At 43.4% G+C, this 19,024-nt stretch overlaps 2 protein-coding genes across 4 annotated transcripts in view; one reads left to right on the forward strand and one right to left on the reverse strand.

The window, feature by feature from the left end:
• Positions 1-11,143: 11,143 nt before the first annotated feature.
• LOC129375781 (uncharacterized) lies at positions 11,144-12,301 on the reverse strand. The gene is made up of 2 exons (XM_055055051.1): positions 11,822-12,301; positions 11,144-11,743 (listed from the first exon to the last, which is right to left on the reverse strand). Exons 1-2 carry the CDS (start codon positions 12,299-12,301, stop codon positions 11,402-11,404), a joined length of 822 nt encoding a protein of 273 aa, XP_054911026.1. The 3' UTR covers positions 11,144-11,401.
• hivep1 (HIVEP zinc finger 1) overlaps positions 11,750-19,024 on the forward strand; it is a 40,582-nt gene continuing 33,307 nt past the window's right edge. Inside the window, exons 1-2 of one of the 3 annotated variants that reach the window (XM_055055048.1) lie at positions 11,750-11,840; positions 12,704-12,811. In XM_055055048.1, the coding sequence (XP_054911023.1) occupies positions 12,772-12,811 (40 nt within the window). In that variant the 5' untranslated portion in view covers positions 11,750-11,840; positions 12,704-12,771. The other 2 variants (XM_055055050.1, XM_055055049.1) reach the window with 2 other exon arrangements.

Below are 19,024 nucleotides of genomic sequence, written 5' to 3' on the forward strand. Positions count from 1 at the left end.
TTCAGAAATACTCTTTGTTCCTTTGTTGATGTTCCTGATTTGATCTAATGTTGATCTAAACCGTCTGTTTGATCCATCCGTCTGACCAGCATGACGCTGCCACCACCGTGTCTCGCAGTGGGGCACGTGTGATTACAAGAGGGGGGATATTTTATCAACTCGATTCAAAATGATCTTTCATCGAGATTTCTGCTTCATCTGTCGCTTCGCGTCGCAGAATGGAGACGTTGAAGACTCGTTTTCATGTTCATGGAGTTTTCAATGTTTATCTCTCCTCTTTTCCTCCATTTTACTTTTACGAAACGAATCGTAGTGAAAAATTATCCACAATTTTTTATCAATTTATTACATGGGCTAAACAAAATGCAGTGGAAGAAAAATATCTGCATGGAAGACGAACACAAACGTCTTTGTTGCTCTGCTGCCGTAGTGAAGCTTTCAGACATTTGGAGGAAGCGAGTTGACTGAAAACAGCTGAAAAAATCTTCCTTGAAATCCACAAAGTTAGCATTTATTTGCTTAATTATATGTTACTAATCTACAGAATCCAGCTGTATCGTGTTTCTCCATGTGTTTTTCTTAAATCCTCGTTCACAGTAAGTTCAGAACTCCGTTACTTTTCATACTTTGCATACAAAAACATTTTTGGCCTTCTTGGTGTTCCATACTGGAGGAGCAGAAACAGCTAAGTGGAGCAAGTTTCAGCAAGCAAGTCTAAAATTCAAAAAAACATAAGTTATTATTATTTTTATGAATATTTGCTCGCATCAGTTTCACAGCAGAGTGAAACGCATTTGTTTTATTTTTTGCATCTTTGACATTTTAGGTCAATTGTGAGTGAAAATCCTCGCTGTGACGTTCCCAGGCCGTCTGCAGCTCCTCCATCCTCTCTCCAGGTCCAGATGACGGGTTGGTCAGAACTCTGGCAGATGTTGGTAAAACCTTCACATCTGGATTTGACCTCCAGAATCTGCTGCTGTGTCTCGTTCTGTCGCATCAAAGACGTTAAAGTTTGGGCTGGAAGGAGAGGACTGACTGACCGTCCTCTGGATAATCCTGATCCTGTCTGATCCCATCTGATGATGACGATGATGATGATGATGATGATGATGATGATGATGATGATGATGAGAGCAGCCTCTCTTCGCCTCCATTGTTCTGGCAGTAACGACCCGTCTCAGTTCGCTGCGGTTTGTTTCTCCTGAACTTTTGTCCCGACCCGAGGCGGTCGCGTGCGAAAACAAAGATATGTAAACAACGATCAGCAGACAGGAAGGCCTTTAACCTTTCACCTCTGAAGACCAGGAAACCCTTAAAACACTGAGAATAGCAACAAAAACCTCGGCGTGTTTTCCTTCCTCTGAGCTTTAATCCCCGTTTGTCTCTCAGTTTTTCTCTCTCTGAAGATTTGAAACTTTTTACTGATCATCTGAAAAGTATTTATTTTTTCACCTCAGTGAATCTGAATATTGAAATGTTCTGAAACGTACTGGTGGAAAGTTAAGTGGAAGGAAAAAGTGGACAGAAACTTGTAGAGGTGATGTTTCTTCAGTGAGTGAAATCTGGAAAACAAGATTTTCTGGTTCTGGGTTGATTTTTATCTGCTGCAGTCATTTCTTCTTCTTTTTGTTCTCTGTTCATTTTAAATCAGTAAATCCCCCCCTGTAGGGGGCGCTATAACCCCGACCTGAAACTTTTTATTCTCTTTACGCATCACTTCATCAGATTTCTAAACCGTTTTACATAAAGAAACAGCACAACTGTTTGCATGACATATTTTTACATTGATATTTTGGTCTAATGTTTGTAAACATTTAATTATTGTTTTAATCCACATATGGATGCATTTTAATAATTACTGACGAATTAAAGGGTCTAAAACTATTTAAACAAGTTTCACCAAACAAAATAAATTTTTGATGATAAACAGCAATAAATTAAATGAGGAAAGCCTCCATCTGCTGAAACATAATTTATAAAACATGTTTCCAAATGCAGATTTCCAGGATAGAATGAATCCTGGGTGTACTTCCCTATAACAGCCACCAGATGGCAGCATCACACGGCTGCAGGTTCTGATGAGCCTGTCGCTCACATGACCACAAACACAAGATCCAATAAAACAATGTAAAAATTAAATAGCTTCAGTATAAAAGTTGCTTGTGCAGGGACCGACCCAGTGGAGTCCATCGCCGAACCGGGTCGGGATCCGAGCCTGGCGCTGATGATCCGGAGAAACTGAGGCTCTGAGGAAAAACATTTATTCTGTTTACTATAAATATTCAGCCAGAGATCCAGAGATCAGGGAATCGATCAGCGGAGATCAATAATCACTCCGTGTTCGGCTCATCCACAGAACCGGACCGGTCCAGACTGAAGGGAACAACTTTTACAGGTCAAAGGTCAGAAGAATGGCAGCAGGTCCCACACAGATCCACAGGAGCTCAACTTTTTCTTCTTCTTTTGCCAAACCTGATGCAGAAACTCAGTAACAAACAGGAAGAGTCGCCTTGCAGCTGCAGCGTCAGGTATAAAACGATAAACTTCTGGTCACTGGTTCTGATGACCCGGTCAGGACCTCTCTGACCCGGTCAGGACCTCTCTGACCCGGTCAGAGCCTCTGGGACTCTGAGTCCAGTTTGACAGCAGTGGTTTAGGGTCCGAACTTCGGTGTCGGTAGTGGTTTCACATTCAGTACCGGTGTTTCAGCTCAGTCAGCGTTTCCGGTCCGGTCCGGTCCAGTGGTAACAGCGACACCGGACCTCCATGGGTCCGATCGGATCGGTGACTTCAGTACCGGAGGCAGAACTAACATCTCAAAGAGCGTCCAGCTCTGACTGTCTCAGCACAGGATTTATTTCAGCTCGTTAAGGAACCAATCAGCTGTCAGAGGTTCTGCTGGTATAAATGAAGGTCCAGGTCCAGATCAGGTCCAGATCAGGTCTAGATCAGGTCCAGATCAGGTCCAGATCCAGATCAGGTCCAGATCAGGTCCAAGTCCAGGTCCAGGTCCAGATCCAGATCAGGTCCAGGTCCAGATCCAGATCAGGTCCAGGTCCAGATCAGGTCCAGGTCCACATCAGGTCCAGGTCCAGGTCCAGGTCCAGGTCCAGATCAGGACCAAGTCCAGGTCCAGGTCCAGGTCCAGGTCCAGATCAGGACCAAGTCCAGGTCCAGGTCCAGGTCCACATCAGGTCCAGGTCCAGATCAGGTCCAGGTCCAGATCAGGTCCAGGTCCAGGTCCACATCAGGTCCAGGTCCAGATCAGGTCCAGATCCAGATCAGGTCCACATCAGGTCCAGGTCCAGATCCAGATCAGGACCAAGTCCAGATCCAGATCAGGACCAAGTCCAGATCCAGATCAGGTCCAGGTCCAGATCAGGTCCAGGTCCAGATCAGGTCCAAGTCCAAGTCCAGGTCCAGGTCCAGGTCCAGGTCCACATCAGGTCCAGGTCCAGGTCCACATAAGGTCCAGATCAGGTCCAGGTCCAGGTCCACATCAGGTCCAGGTCCAGATCAGGTCCAGGTCCAGGTCCAGGTCCAGATCAGGTCCAGATCAGGTCCAGGTCCAGATCCAGATCAGGTCCAGGTCCAGATCAGGTCCAGGTCCAGGTCCAGATCAGGTCCAGATCAGGTCCAGGTCCAGGTCCACATCAGGTCCAGGTCCAGATCAGGTCCAGATCAGGTCCAGGTCCAGGTCCAGGTCCACATCAGGTCCAGATCAGGTCCAGGTCCAGATCCAGATCAGGTCCAGGTCCAGATCAGGTCCACATCAGGTCCAGGTCCAGATCAGGTCCAGATCAGGTCCAGGTCCAGATCCAGATCAGGTCCAGGTCCAGATCAGGTCCACATCAGGTCCAGGTCCAGATCAGATCCAGATCAGGTCCAGGTCCAGATCAGGTCCAGATCAGGTCCAGGTCCAGATCAGGTCCAGGTCCAGATCAGGTCCTGCATCGTGTTCTTCTCTTTTCTTTCATTTTCTTTCATGTTATTCAGATTTGCCTGAATTTAAATGTTTAAATCACAGCTGATGGCGACGCAGTGCTGCATTCTGTGAAACGATAAAGTTCCTTCCTGTGTTTCCTTTGCAGACTCCAGTCCAGACCTGATGACGTCATCTGTTAGGACCTGATGATGTCATCAGTTCGGACCTGATGACGTCATCAACCCATCAGTGGAATCATGGCGTCCTCCATGGGCAAAAACATAACAAAAGATGTAGATTTTTAAAATAATCTGAGTCTTGGTGAATCACGAACAGCAATTTTTTAGTTAAAAGGAAATTTGCAGCACATTTCAGCCAAAATGTTCAACCTGCATCACTTTAAGATGTTTTCATGAAAATCATCAGTTTTTCTCTCAAGCTTCAGTTTTCTTCTCTCAGCCGGAAACGACTCGACATGTTTTCCAGCAAAGAGGGAATCATCCCTCCATCATCCCTCCCTCATCCCTCCATCATCCCTCCATCATCCCTCATCCCTCCCTCCACCTTTCCCTCATCCCTCCCTCATCCCTCCACCCCTCCCTCATCCCTCCCTCTGTTCAGCTGCTGCGTTGCGTAACGGCGTGTAGCTGCAGCGCCGCCTGCTGCTCCTTAATGGATCCATGCAGAGATGTTCTGTCTGCAGGATTCTAGCGAATGGTTGCATAAGAGCAGAGGGTCAGAGGTCATTCAGGGGGGCAAACATGTCAAACTGCCTCAAAGGTTCATGATTATTATTATTTTTTCCTAACATCAATAAACGGCCTCAGTCTGATGTTTTCTCTTTCATTCTGAATTTTGGGGTCGATTCGTCTGTTTTAAAAGATTTTTCTTTGATTTGTGGATAAATTGGGATTTTTCTCTTTTTGTTCTTGTTCTCCATAAACTTTGCTGTTTCTCCTCGGATCAGCACCAGATTGTTGTTATACTTTCTGGTTCTGTTTCAGTCGGTTTGAAATCATTTTGAATTGCCTGGTTGTTTTTCAGGTTGTGTTCTGTGGTGTTGTTGATGTGGCTCTCTGCCCAGGACGCCCGTCCACGAGGGGCGGCTCGTGTTTCTGTTTTTAAAGTTCTAACATCTTTTTCTTCAATTCTGTTACCTATGAATAAATCATTGTAGCCTGAAAAACGCAATTACTCAAAAAGACATTTGAAGGTCTATTTGAGTTATTTCTAAGTCTTTTATTGTGAAGGGCAGTTAGTGCTGGTTTGACGCTGGTGTAACTGCTTCCTGTCGTCTAAGCCTGCGGTTGGCACTAATAGTTTGTTTCTGTGGTTTGTTCTGGAGTTTTTCTCTTTTTCTGCTCGACTTCTTTCTCCCTTTGTTTTCTGTCTTCTTTACATCGGAAATGAACTCAAAGAAATTTCTAAAACAGTTTATTGAGCGCAGCATCATGATGAAAGCTGTAATGTTCTTCTTGTGAAGTAAAGGCTTGGACAGATTGTACTTTTTAAAGATCTAATTAACAGTCCGAATGAGGGAGCAGTGTGCCTCATTCGGAGAAATCAACTGGACCTTTCAAAATGGCCACTGCTTGCATCATCATCAGGAAGCTGTGGCAGAAACCAGTTTATTTTACTAACTTGGAAGAAAGCGTCTAAAATCAAAGCTGCACTTCAGAAGTGATGTTTGGTTTCGGAGAGAAAAGTTTAAAGCGATGCGACGTCGCCACGTTCAAATCCCAACCTCTGCATACAAAAGCACACCGCACTTTTCAGATTTACCCTCCACGTCTGTTTTGCTTTACTTTGCTGATTAGCCACATAAAATCCTAAAAAACAGATTATATTTACTGTTTTTATGAAAAGGTGAAATTCAAGTATGCAGAGGATTTTATCTTCCTAATTTCCATCCCGGCTCAGTTTGTGTGGATGAAGCGGCGCAGAGGGGGAACCTTTACGCCAACATGTCAGTGTTTTTGTTCTCCATCTTCTGTTCTTGTTGTCCTGCGGTGGGCGGCGGATTGTGGGGTAAAAATAAAGAGCACCCAGAATGAGTCACGGCTCCCTGAATCCCAGTCTGGATAAAAATACTTCCTCAGACACGCGTGCAAACATACGCTGCTGCACGCGCGCCGCGCCTTACATAAGCTGCAGCGTGGGAGGCGGGATGCGAGGCGTGCATAATGCATCGACGTGGGGAGGCTCCCAAACACGCAGAGGACTGCATGGACGCACCGGGGAGAGCGAAACCGGATCAGAACCGGATCAGAACCGCACGGGAAGCAGGGAAAAACTTCATTCATCAATCGATTATTCTAACGATTAATCGATCCCCAGAATTTTAAACCATTTTTACATAAAACTACAAAGATTAAAATATGCAAATGACTTCAGTTCCTTTTCTGATTGAGAAAACAAAATTCCTTTCATTGAGTCTGAACTTGCTGAAGACAAAGTGACGCCATTTTGGCTGAAATATGTTTGCAGATAAATGTGTTTTTAGCTTAAATGAAAATTTTTTATTTTACTGCGCTGAATATTTTAGTGTTTTTTTTCAGTAAATAACCTTTTCTGAGTCTGAATTCTAGAGTTAACAATTAATCAATTACTAAATTAGTTGCTGATTATTTCAATAATATGATTAATCGTTTCACCCCTGCTGTGAAGTAAAGCAGAAGAAAAAATCTCCATCAGCTCCCGAGAGAATAAAATGTCCTGCAGCAGTTTAACAGGATCGGCTTCAGGATCCGTTCCTGGAAAACCTGCAGCCGAGCCCAACTTCTGTTTGATCCCACCGGTTCGGTTCCGTTTGGTTCTGGAAAAACTAAGTGTGGATGTTGGCCAGTGAGTTTCCAGGGAAAACCTGCAGACTTTTAGGATGTCAACCTTTCCAGTGACGCAGTCCAGAGGGAAAATTCCCGGTTGAAGCTAATGAGGGAAACTTTAGACTGTTACAGAAAGAGCAAGAGAAAAATAAAAATAATAAAAAAACAAGAATAATAACATGGGAATAATCAGGAGAAAACTAAACAAATCCACTTTATCAAGCTGAAATCAGCCGTCTGCAGATTTTCTGTTGAATTCTTCCAAACCTTCATAAATTTAAAATTTAAAATTGCTATGAAATTGACAGATGAATTTATCTGGACTGGAGTTTAAGATGAGAAAAGTTTAAATTTTTGAAAAGGAGACAGGAACGCTGGAACCTTTGACCTTACCTGACGTGAGCCAGAATGCTTCCTCTGTTGACTCGCTCTGTGTGTGTGTGTGTGTGTGTGTGTGTGTGTGTGTGTGTGTGTGTGTGTGTGTGTGTATGTATGTGTGCGTGTGTGTGTGTATGTGTGTGTGCGTGTGTGTGTGTGTGTGTACTGGTTTATCGATCCTAATTGGGACTGTTTCTGTCAGATTGTTGATCTCTGCGTTTCGGGGACCGGCGCCCAGCAGTGATCCAGATTATTAATGGTTTTGGAAAATGTCTGTTTGCCATTCAGTTTGTTTAAATTCACTTCTTGAAATGAATGTTAGTCAGTATGACATCATTCTGACGTCACACTTGGTTTTCACTGAAGGCCATAACTCAGATTGTTTGCATGTGAACAGTGTAGTGGTTATTTCATGTGTCTCTGATGTTTTCAGATATTTTCCCTCTGTTCTCGGACAGATTCCGTCAACATCCGGGATCCGGATCAGTCCTGCGATCGGAGAACGCTCCATCCGGCCGACTTTGCTTGTTTAAACGTGAGTGAGACTGAAAGGTGCGGTGGTGGGAGGATATCTTGGTGTTTCCATGGCAACAGCCTCAGTTATGCAACAACCAGTGGTGTGGTGTAAACAAATCATCCAGCTTTCATCAGATGTGTGATCGATTCAGCAAAACTGAATTTGATCTGGATTTATCTGCGTTACGGGGTCTTCCGGGTCAGTGGAGGTTCTGCAAACCAAACAACATGAATGAAAACATAAATGCTGGAGCGGCGCCGGTCTTCACCGGACTCCCTGCTGCGAGCCAACAGGAACAGGTTGCGCTCCCTGCTGAATGCTGCCTTTCTCTGGATCTGGGTCTGTCTTGAGCAGACAGCACCAGGAAACCCCGCAGACTCGGGTCGAAGCGGGATAGAGGATCCGATTGTTCTGGTTTGGCTCTGCTGGGCATCTGTGCTGGTAACCCGTGGTACCATGGAACCGAACCATCACAGGGTCCATTCAGGAAGTCCGCTTTGATTCATGTCTGTAAAGTTACAGTCAAAAATTAATTGGATTATTTAAACTGAGACAAACATGATGGTTAATTTTTATGTAAAAGTTTTACTGAGCCAGACTAAATATTTACTAACTAAATATTTAGTTAGAAAGCTAAACATTTAGTTTACTAATTAAATATTTAGCTCTCAGATAGGTATATTTACCAACCCAGTTTACCAACTAAAGGCTCAGCATTAACTAAATATAAAAAACTACTTCAGAACTAATGATTTAGCAAATATTCAAACTGATTTGCATAAAAATATTGATGATCGAGTTGACATGAAGATATTTGAAAGCAGAAGTGTATAAGAAGTAAAATACTGATGAGTTTAATAGCTTCAAATTAAATATTTAGTTGATTTATTAAATAATTAGCTTGCAAGATTTTTGAAGAAGTTTAGTGTGGAAAACTATTGCAAAAATCCTTGATATTATTCTTAAAGAAGCACCAGAAAATCTAAAACATTGTGACATCCTGGAGCGGCGGCCAGAATTACCTCAAACAGCGCCGCTTCTTCTTGGGCCCCGTAAGGACCAGTCGGGCCTCACAGCAGAGTGTGTGTGAGGAGAATGGTGCTTATAATGCATCAAATGCAAGGCCACACAAACACACACACACACCACACACACACACACACACACACACACACACACACGCACACACACACAGACACACACACACAGACACACACACACACACACAGACACACGCACACACACACACACACACACAGACACACACACACACACACACACAGACACACACACACACACACACACACACACAGACACACACACACACACACGCACACACACACACACACACACAGACACACGCACACACACACGCACACGCACACACACACACACACACACACACACACACACACACACACACACACACACACACACACCTACCTTCCTGCATATTCCACCCTGAGCTGTAAAAACTATAAATCTGCTTTTATAAATGCAGCTGCTGTTAATTGTCACACAGAGGAGCTCTGTCCTCCACCTCCCTGCTGCACCAATCAGATCTCTGCCACGGCTGCTTCCTGCACAGTAAAAAGTTTCAATATTCAAATGTAGCACTTAAAGTTGCTGCAGTTGGCAGAGGTGAGTCATAGAAACCCACTCTGCTGTCTGCAGGAAGCCGTGGAAGTGGGCGGCTGTCACACGCCGGCTTCTTAACGGGGACATTTTTCTTTGCTGCAGCAAACTTTCTGCAGGTGACACTGGCTTTCTCTCACACACTTTCTGCAGCTGCTGCAGCAGCCAAACTAAAAACAAAAAACACGGAACCAGGTTTAAAATGTAGCTTAACTTCTCCATCAATACTTCACAATCTTCTGTAAAGAATGGATTATCTCTGATGAAAATAGCATTTTGTTAAAAACTCCCTCAGAAGGATCATTTACATATCTAAGTTGTATACATACAATGTATTACGTGACATTAAAATGAAAAACCTGGAGAAGTGATAGAAAGTAGTGCCACTTTCCACTAGCTTGAAAAGAAACTTCCCCACAGCATGTTGCTGCCACCACCATGCTTCACCATGGTGAAGCTCCGTTCAATTTCACTTAATTACACAGATTTTAACACGCTAAAACTAAAAATGTTAATTTTTCAGGGTACGCACAAAACCTAGAGGCGGGACCATAGAGCACAGCATAAAGGGGTCTGAGTACAAAGCACACCGCACTTTTCAGACGTGCCAGTTTCCTTTCACTTCAGCTTTGCTCTACATTGCATTGATAAACTCCCAGAAGAGTTTAAACTTATTTTATGAAAATAAACATAAAAGGTAAGTATTTTTTGCAAATAAACAATCTTATTTTTTGCATATTATGTGCTCTGCAGATTTTAACTATAAACGGCCTCTATGCAGACATTAACCACAAAGAGCCCACAATTCTGTATTAAAATGTTTTCTCATTGGTCTGATATAAAATTTTAATCTAATTTTAATATTTAAAATAACCTTGATGATGTTTATCAACGTTCTGCAGAATTCAGCATGAGATCCAAACCTTCTAGCCTGGGCTAGTAGCTTTTATTTTGAAGGTCGCGGGTTTCCCAGATAAATTTGTCCTGTTTTTTGGAGCAGGTTATGTAATCTGCATGTGAGCGGGTTGTGACTTTATCTCACATCGTTCAGAAGAAGCTGAGACAGTTTCCCAGCATGCAGGCTGGTTTCTCCTCCTATCAGAGCTGAAACGGTTTATTATGACGAGCCTGCAGTGGAAAGTGTGAGGCGCAGCAGTGAGAGTGTGAACTCAAAGGTCAAGGCAAACACGACTGACGACTGGGAGGAGTCTGACCTCTGATGTGCAAATTAGATTTAACCCCTGACTTTGGTTTAGATGGATTTTGCCCTGTGAATGACACAAAATATCCCATAAAACATGATTTCTATATGTAATTATTTGTTGCAGCTTAATCCCATTGGAAAACAACTGCTGGGGTCAAAGGGTGAAGGGGCGTGGCCATAGAGCAGAGTAATTATATTGCAGGTAGGTAAAAATAGTTTTTATTTCAAACTGTCCCTTATTTGTCTCCTTTCTGCTTCATTTTTAATTTAACATCAGAGATGGAAAAGTAAAATGCCGATGCATAAATATGGAAACTAGAGGTGCAACTCAATCAATTTTTCTTAATCCAGTAAATTTCAGGGCCTCTAATTAATTAACTACACATGACTAAAACGTGTCAAACACAGAAACATTTTCTATTCAAAAACCCTTTTTGCTTTTAAATGATTGAATCGACATGCAAAATGTGGAAGAAACAATTTGATGGAGAAATATTGGAGGTAAAAAAGGTAAAATGGCCAATGAAGTAAATATATCAACATCAGTGGTGTAAATAATTATATTAAATAAGTCACTTTATAAAAAATTAACAAAGGAAAATTAATAAAATAATCAATAATACATCATTTAAAATTTTATTTTAATAATGACATCAAAATAAAAATAAATTTTAAGTGCTAGATCTAAATATTAAAACCAATATTTACCTTTATTTTTCAAGGTAAAAATAAAACCAGTTTTATTGTTTTTGTTTAAGTTGTGAGTTCAGTCACTGCAGTGATCTATTTCTGTTTATTCTGGGTTTTTGCATGTTTAGTCTTCCATACTGCGGATCTGCTCTGATGGTGAACAAACCGGATGTTTGTAGAAGTGAATCCATCGCAATGGAACCGCAGAAAGGGGTTTTCCTGGACATTCAGGACCGGGAGAGGCCCCGGTTCTCCGGACGCCGCCCCGGAACCCGTCCCCGCTGTTCGGCTCCTGCTGCGGGGCCGTGTGCAGGGGAAGCCCGGTCGGGGCGGCGGAGGGCGACAACGTGACCTGACAACAAGGAACCTCCGGGAAAACCGTCAGTCCTGAACTCTGAGCAGAGCCGAGGCCGGCGGGGCCCGGTGGGGGGGTTCCAGCCGGGCGCCAGGCCCCTGGAAGCGGGGAGATCCTGCCGGATCGGCGGCCGTGTGGAGCCCCCTCGCGGCGCACAGCGCCCCCTCGCGTCTGGGAGGCGGAGACGGGACCCCCCTGACGTCACAGGGCCTGTCTGAAAGTGAGGTAGAAGGTGAAGCAGAACCAGAACTGACCCCGGCGCCCCGTTACGCGGTACTGGAAGCCGCCGAACCTCCAGCCCGACCGGCCCGGTGAGTACGACCCGGCCGCCGCTCCGCTCGCCGCTTCCCGGCCGCCGCGGCGGGTCGTTCCGCCACGGCGGCCGCACCGGGAGCGGGTCGTCCGGTGTGAAGTCCCAGGGCCGCGCAGGAGCCTGCGCGCTGCCCGGGCCGTGTTTGCGTGGTGTCCACGGAATCCCACGGAGTTCTCCGCGTTCATGAGACACGGTGCTTGTGCGCGTGCGCGCCGCAGGCTTGCAGGAGCAGGAAGGCGTCCCGGCTGTTGCAGAGGGGTTTTCCCTGACTCCGCCCCTCGCTGCCAGGGCGTTCACGTGTTGCCACAGAATCCACGCGCACGCGCCCTGTCGTGTTTTCGTGTCAGGACCGCGCCTCCGCTCTGCCCCCATCTCCGCTTTTCTGCTGAGCCTCCCCAGGTGTGCGTCACCTGTTAGGACGCGGCGTTCCCTGCGAATGCGCAGACGGGCAGTGCGCATGTCTGTCCAGCCTGCAACGCGCTGGCTGCAGGTGAGCATCCAGGCGTGTTTGTGTCATGCGTGTTTTTTGTTGCTGGTGGAGCCGCAGGACGGTGATGTCATAGCGGAGTGGAGACCAACCATCAGCCGGTAGTAAGAGTTATGCAACATGGAGACAAAGCGGGTTCTGCTGCAGCGGATCAGATGGTTCCGATCCAGATTGTGATCGGTTCAGAACGGAGCCACGTCTCTCTGCAGCATCTCCATCAGATTATCCTCCTGTTGCTCCTCAGGTTGCTGGTTTCTGCAACATTAAACTCTGTGAGTTTTATGGATGTGTTTTCCTGCTAACCGTGTGTGTGTGTGTGTGTGTGTGTGTGTGTGTGTGTGTGTGTGTGTGTGTGTGTGTGTGTGTTCCTGCAGATGCACCTAGGAGTCCCTGCGAGTTGAGGAGGATAAAGCGAAGATGCAGCAGTGAGTGGAGGCTGAAGATGCCACGCACCAAGCAGAACAACCCCAGGAACCTGAAAGGTGAGGAGCGCCTACTTCCTGCAGGTGGATTCCTGCTCAGGTCCATTTCATTCCTTTGTGTTTCTCTTTTTCTGCGTTTGGCCTCCAGTAGTTGGTCAACTGAATGTCTGAATTGCGTGTTTTAGTTGCCATTATGTTGGAAGTAAATTCCTATTTTGGAAGTTTTTGGGGAAACTTTGGCTCTGAGCCTCTGGGATTCCAGGCTCTCCACTCCATTAATCCCACAAAATGTTCAGCGGTAACGATGTTGCAGATAATTGGTCGGTAATTGAAGCCAGAAATTTCCCCCTCTGTCGTTTTTCACCTGTTAGCTGTTGACTGATTCTGGAAAAAATCTTTTTTTCCTGTTTTTGCTGTTCATTGAATGCACCAAAGCAGACTTTATGGGCTGTAAATGGAGCAGAAAACAACTTGGTGTTTAAGAGGAAATAAACACCAAATCAACTTTTTATTGCAGATAAACCTCTAAGCTGGCCCTTATTGCTGCCTTCTTCGGTTTCTGTGCAAATTTTCTTCATTTTTGCCTGAATCTGTCTCAGTGCTGCCCTCTTTGGGGCAAACGGTGGTCCTGCAGGTGAGTTTTAGACATAAAAACAGACAGGCGCCCCCAGGTGGCCAGTCAGGAGTTGATTGATGGCGTTTCCCTGCTATGATTCATTTGCGGAGTGGAGGCGGAGTGCAGCGGGTCGCCGCGCCGACTGCAGCAGGTCAGGAAACTATATTGCCAGATTAGTTGCTAGTTGCTGTTCTGGAAGAAAAAAAGTTGCTTTAGTCTGAAGGGATGCTTAAAGTGACAGTTGGCAACAGAGCTTTTTTTATCTTGACCTTCATCCCTCTGCTCATCCTCACATTTGGCCACGCCCATTGCTGTACCTTGGCTCCGCCCACTTCAGTGACTTTTTCAGATTCTGCGAGTTTCTGCTTTACTTTCACTTTAAGTAACTGCTTTGAGAAAGAAAGGAACACACCAGACCCGTTTGTTCTGCTTTGACCTAACTCCAGTCTGCTTGTCTAGTCAAAGTCCGGTTGGTGAGGTGTGACTGCTAATTGACCTCTGACCTCTGGTCCTCCAAACCTCGGTCTGGGTTCGATTGAAATGAATTCTGGTTCAGTTTGTGAACACCAAGCGGACCAGAGCTGGAGTCCACTTCCAAAAGCAGGAAGTGGACTCCAGCGCAGGGCATTCTGGGTAAATACAGCCAAACCTAACATGCTAGCCTAGCGTTAGCAGCAGAAATGGCTCCTGGTCTTCAGCCAAAGACTAAAGAGAAATCACTAAACTGTGACGCCTCCATCTTGTTTCATCTGGTGAAACAGGAAGTTGCTCTCAGTGTCTTCAGAGGTTTTAGTGTCGTTTCCTGCAGTGGTTGTTGGTGCAGCGCCCCCACAGGCCAGGAGGGGAACAGGCTGGTTGGACTCAGAACCACAGCAGCTGGAGGTTCTGTTCCAGATGTTCTGGTTCCAGTAGAACCGGGTTGAGTCCAGATGGCTGATCAGAGCTCTGTGAGACGTTCAGGTTCTTCCCTGAAAGTCTGTTCTTTCGGGCTCTGTGAGGTCATCTTGGTGTTTATAAATAAATCGTGGACAATCTGCATCGTCTCCAGCCTGTGTGTTTGTGAGGAAGCAGCAGATTGGACTCGGAGCGGCGCGTCCTGCGGTGTGAACGCCGACCGGCCCGACGGGTTTCCTGTGGAGCCGCCAGCAGACGGCGGCGCCTCACAGATGGAGAATGTGAGGCGCCGCATGGCGGGTGTGATCAGCAGAACGCAGCGCGGTGCAAACACTGCAGCACAAACAGAACCCGGCCGCACGGAGCCCGACCCAAACAGAACCCGACTCGAACAGAACCCAGCGAGAACAGAACCCGACCCAAACAGAACCCGACTCGAACAGGTGAAGGTCCAACAGCTGGACCTATTGATTCTAATAGAGGTGGTTCTGGTTCTGGTTGATGTGTGTTGGCTCAGAGGTTCCAGAACTGGTTCTGATGGTTCTGATTAACGACCCGTTTTTGATCCAGTTTCCAGATGAAGTTTAAATAAGAAAACATCTTTTGTTTCATTTCTCTAGAGAAATAATCAGTTTTTTTTTGTCTGATTTCAGGTGAACTAAAATATTTGCAGTAGAAACTGAAATTACTTGGTTCGATTAAAGTTTTTGCTGCTGCTGGAGACTTTAGATGAATAAAATCTGAGGCAGGAGTAAATCGATTAAAACAATTTAGTAATCGATTAATCATTCATTATTGAATCTGAGGGTGAAACATTAAACAGTTTGATTCTGATTAATCGATTGCTGAAATAATCGTAAACTAATTTAGTAATCAATTAATCATTTAAGAACAACACAGAGCAGAAATGAAGTCAAATGTGTACAAAAATATAAATATTAAAATTTTAGATAAAAGGTCTGTAAATAGTCACAATAATCAATAAATCGATTATAAATCGCAGAATAAATTAAAACCAGTTCAATAACTTTTGCATAATTTATTGTTTTCCTACCAGAAACTGGATGATAAACGTCTGAAGCTTCAGTTTTATCTTTGGATATTTAAAATGTTTTCTGGTCATAAATGTTCATTAGAATCTGAAGTTTATTGATCTCTGAGTTCCTGCATTATTTTTCCATTAAGTTGTATTAACTGTTTGAAAACATCAATATTAAGGTTCATGTCAGTCACTTTTCTCCACCAGCAGCAGGTTCAGGTGTTTGTAGGAACAACCAATCAGGAAGGAGCCGTGATGTCGCTCCACCTCCACCGGAAATCCAGTCCGTGTTTTAATCCGGTCCGTAAACACCAGCAGAGGAATCCTCTGTCTGTGCATCGCCTGCAGACGCCCTGTGGATTCAGCTGCAGACGCCTGTGGACTCGGCTGCAGACGCCTGCAGACGCCTGTGGACTCGGCTGCAGACGGCTGCAGACGCCTGTGGACTCGGCTGCAGACGCCTGCAGACGCCTGCAGACGGCTGCAGACGCCTGTGGACTCGCCTGCAGCTCGTGACGGAGTCTGCGGTCAGAGCAGCAGGAAGTCCTGAGTTTCTGTTTGCGTTTTGCCGGCTGGTCTCCCAGCAGCGGTTTTCCAAAACATTTACTCAAAGCTGCAGCGCCCTGGAGAAACTCCCGCTCCTGCAGCTAATGATTATATCAGCGATCAATCATTCACATGATTAATTGATTAATCAGAAATAATTTCTTAGTACATTCTGCAGGTTTTTATTGACCACTTTAGCTTATTTTATAGCATATTGAAAATGCATAAAAATAAATAATTTAATCCTTTTTTAAAGTAAGAAAAATAAAAATTTTATTGCCTAAAATACAAAAAGAAATTAAAATGATTCCTTGAGTAAATACTTAATCATTAATTAATTTTGGAATAAATTGCTTGATAATTAGGTAATAAAATGAGCTTTGTAGATTTATTTATAGATTTTGAAGCAGGTGAAGCTGAAACTGCTACTGCAGTAAAACAAATAAATGTTTTTATTTTAAATGAAAAATATTTTTCGTACAGATTTGGCTTAATTACTAAAATGCTTAAATACAGATAAATAATCAAATCCTTTTTAAAATTGAAAAACATTTTATGCAATAAAATTTAAAAACCGTGTAATTCCTTTAGTGATTCATTGATTATTATTTGGTGTAATTTTTATTTTACATCATTTGAACCAGACAAAGTTAAAACTGAGATTCACAAAGTTTTTAATCCTAAATGTAAAATCCTTCATTTTTTTATAGCTTTGACTAAATTACTGCTTTTCGTTTGTTTTTATAAAATGGTTTTTAGTCAGTATAACAATTAATCAATTACTAAATTATTTGACGATTATTTCAACAATTGTTTAATCACAGTTAATCGTTTCAGCCCTAAATCAAATAGTGATTATTGATAAGAGTTTAATATCCTGTTGCAGCTGGAGGATCGTCTCGACAGCTGGACCCGTCAGTCGGTGCTTCTCATAAACTCCTGTTATAAACTGGGAGCTTTAATGGTTCCAGTACCATTAGAATAGTTTATGACAGCATGTGGTCAGTTCATGTGTAGCACATATCGACAGGTCAGAACACGTCATCAAAAAGAAATAATATCAAAGTTTAGGGAAACTAAAACCTTTATTTTATTACAAAATTACATAAATTATAACAAGAACAAAGTTCAGTGCATCCAGAAATGTTTCACAGTTCTTCTGTTTGTTACGTCCAGAAATGATTAACTGGATAAATCACATTAATCGATCATTCAAATAAACTAATTTGGTATTTATATAATCATTAACTGGAGCACAAACTCAAAAAAGTCAATTTGCTGAAATAACACATTCAGATGAAAATATACATGTTGCATTTAAAATAAAAAAAAAAAAGAAACCTTTTAGTCGGTAAATCTGTTTAACACGAAACTCAAGTCCAGTAATTTTCTGTTCATTGAACATCCGACATGCAGAAAGCGGGTTCTGTCCGGCCCGGCCTGCTGCATCGAGGTGCTGTTCATTAATAATGTGTTCAATGAACACATTATTAATGTGTTCATTGAAAAGTGAGCCGTACGTCGTTTTCACATGTTGATGTTTGGATTATCTGTAGATTCAATCTTTGCTGCAAATGAGTCATAAAATGTTTATTTTCTCATTTGGAAAGGAATTATGAAGCTTATTCTCATATTTTCAATATTTTATAAAATTTGTTAAATGAAAAATCTGCAGAATCTGATTGTTAATCTGATTAATCGTCAGAATGACTGATTGATTAGTCTGATGAATAATCGATAACTGAAATAAGTGCTGGTTGTATCCATAATACTGAGATGTCTTAGTGTTAGAATTATGAGCTGGAGAGTTTTGATCTATTTACCATCAGTTAGAAAATATGATTTTACAAAGAAAACTTGTTTTCTCACTCAAGTCTTTTTTTTTTTTTTAGCATTTTTAATGGAAAATATAAATTTGAAGACACAAGTAAAGAAAAGAAGCATCCTGAAACAATGTGGCATCAATTTGTAGAGGTGATGATGAGAATGTGACCTCTTTGACCTTTGTGTGGGTACTTGTGGCAGCAGTGGTAAACAGGCTGCTCAGAAAGGGTTAAGTCCCTCGCCGGATTCCTGCTTGTCGTGTCACGCTCAGGCAGCCAAACCAGTGTTTCCATGCAGGCCCCTTAAATTACAGCTCCACACAAAGGGAACTTCTCTCCCTCCGGCCGGATCGGGCCGGGCTTTAGCAACCGTAGCTACAACAGACGGGCCGAGACTCGTCCGCGGCCGGCGCGGTAACCTCCGGGAAGCTTTCATTTTCTCAGCAGCAGAGCGGGGAGGGGCCCAGATTTCATGAGCAAAACATTCATCAGTGGAAAACAGCTGTTCACTTTCTGCCCTGGACGGTTTAGCCCTTGTTTTTATGACGTTAGCTTATAATTCAGTTATTTCTCTGGGAACTTGTTTTCTACTCAGACAGAAAAATGAAAGTTTGATGCCTGCAGGATCTTCCAGTCGTTTCACTCTGTGGTGTTTGATGGTTTGGTGACGGTTTTCCCTCCTGAAGAGGCAACAGGGAAACGTTCACTTCCATTATCGATTAATCTGAGTTATTAACTGCAGGACATGTGATGCTTTCTGAGCTACGCAATAACATCTGTTTTCAATTCAATAAGAGCTAAAAAATGAGATTTTCTGATTTTTATGTAACCAAACAGTTTATTTTGAATGTTTTCTCTGAATTATTCCCTCTTAGCAACTATAACACAAAAAACACAACATAAGAGTGAATGTAACCAGATGCAGAGAAAAGCCAAATAAATCATCGTTTGAAGTCTGTGGAACCAGAGAGGAAGAGGCGATGCAGGATGGTGATGATTGACTGATGCCGGCGCCGTTGTTGGTTTTTGTCATGGTGTTAAAAAGGTTGACAAATTAATAATGTATCCAATAACAGAAATATTGATTGTGGGACCAGCCTTCTTCTGTAAATGGTCTGTTAAACTTTGTGAAACAGAAACTATGTTTCAATCCAGTTGCTATGAATTTTTAGTAAACTTGTAAAATGTTGCAGAAAAAGGAAATGTGAATCAGTTTCCATCTGTTTGGAGGGAAACAAGCAGTCGTCTGGGTTTGGACTTTTCTGGGTTTTTCATCTTATTTCTCTCTAAATTCTCTGGATTGAGTCTGTTTCCTCACCAGTAAACTGGTCTTCTCTTGATGCTGCTCTCATGTT

The sequence above is a fragment of the Poeciliopsis prolifica genome, unplaced genomic scaffold, assembly GCF_027474105.1.
Source record: "Poeciliopsis prolifica strain line A6 unplaced genomic scaffold, Auburn_PproV2 SCAFFOLD041, whole genome shotgun sequence".
NCBI lineage: Eukaryota > Metazoa > Chordata > Actinopteri > Cyprinodontiformes > Poeciliidae > Poeciliopsis > Poeciliopsis prolifica.

What these genes read in the sequence shown, in the direction of transcription:
- LOC129375781 (XM_055055051.1), bottom strand. Translation starts at nt 12,301, where the DNA reads ATGCGCACTGCCCGTCTGCGCATTCGCAGGGAACGCCGCGTCCTAACA. An exon ending in CCGGGCCGGTCGGGCTGGAG is followed by an intron (nt 11,744 to 11,821) that starts GTTCGGCGGCTT and finishes CCTCACTTTCAG; the next exon opens with ACAGGCCCTGTGACGTCAGG.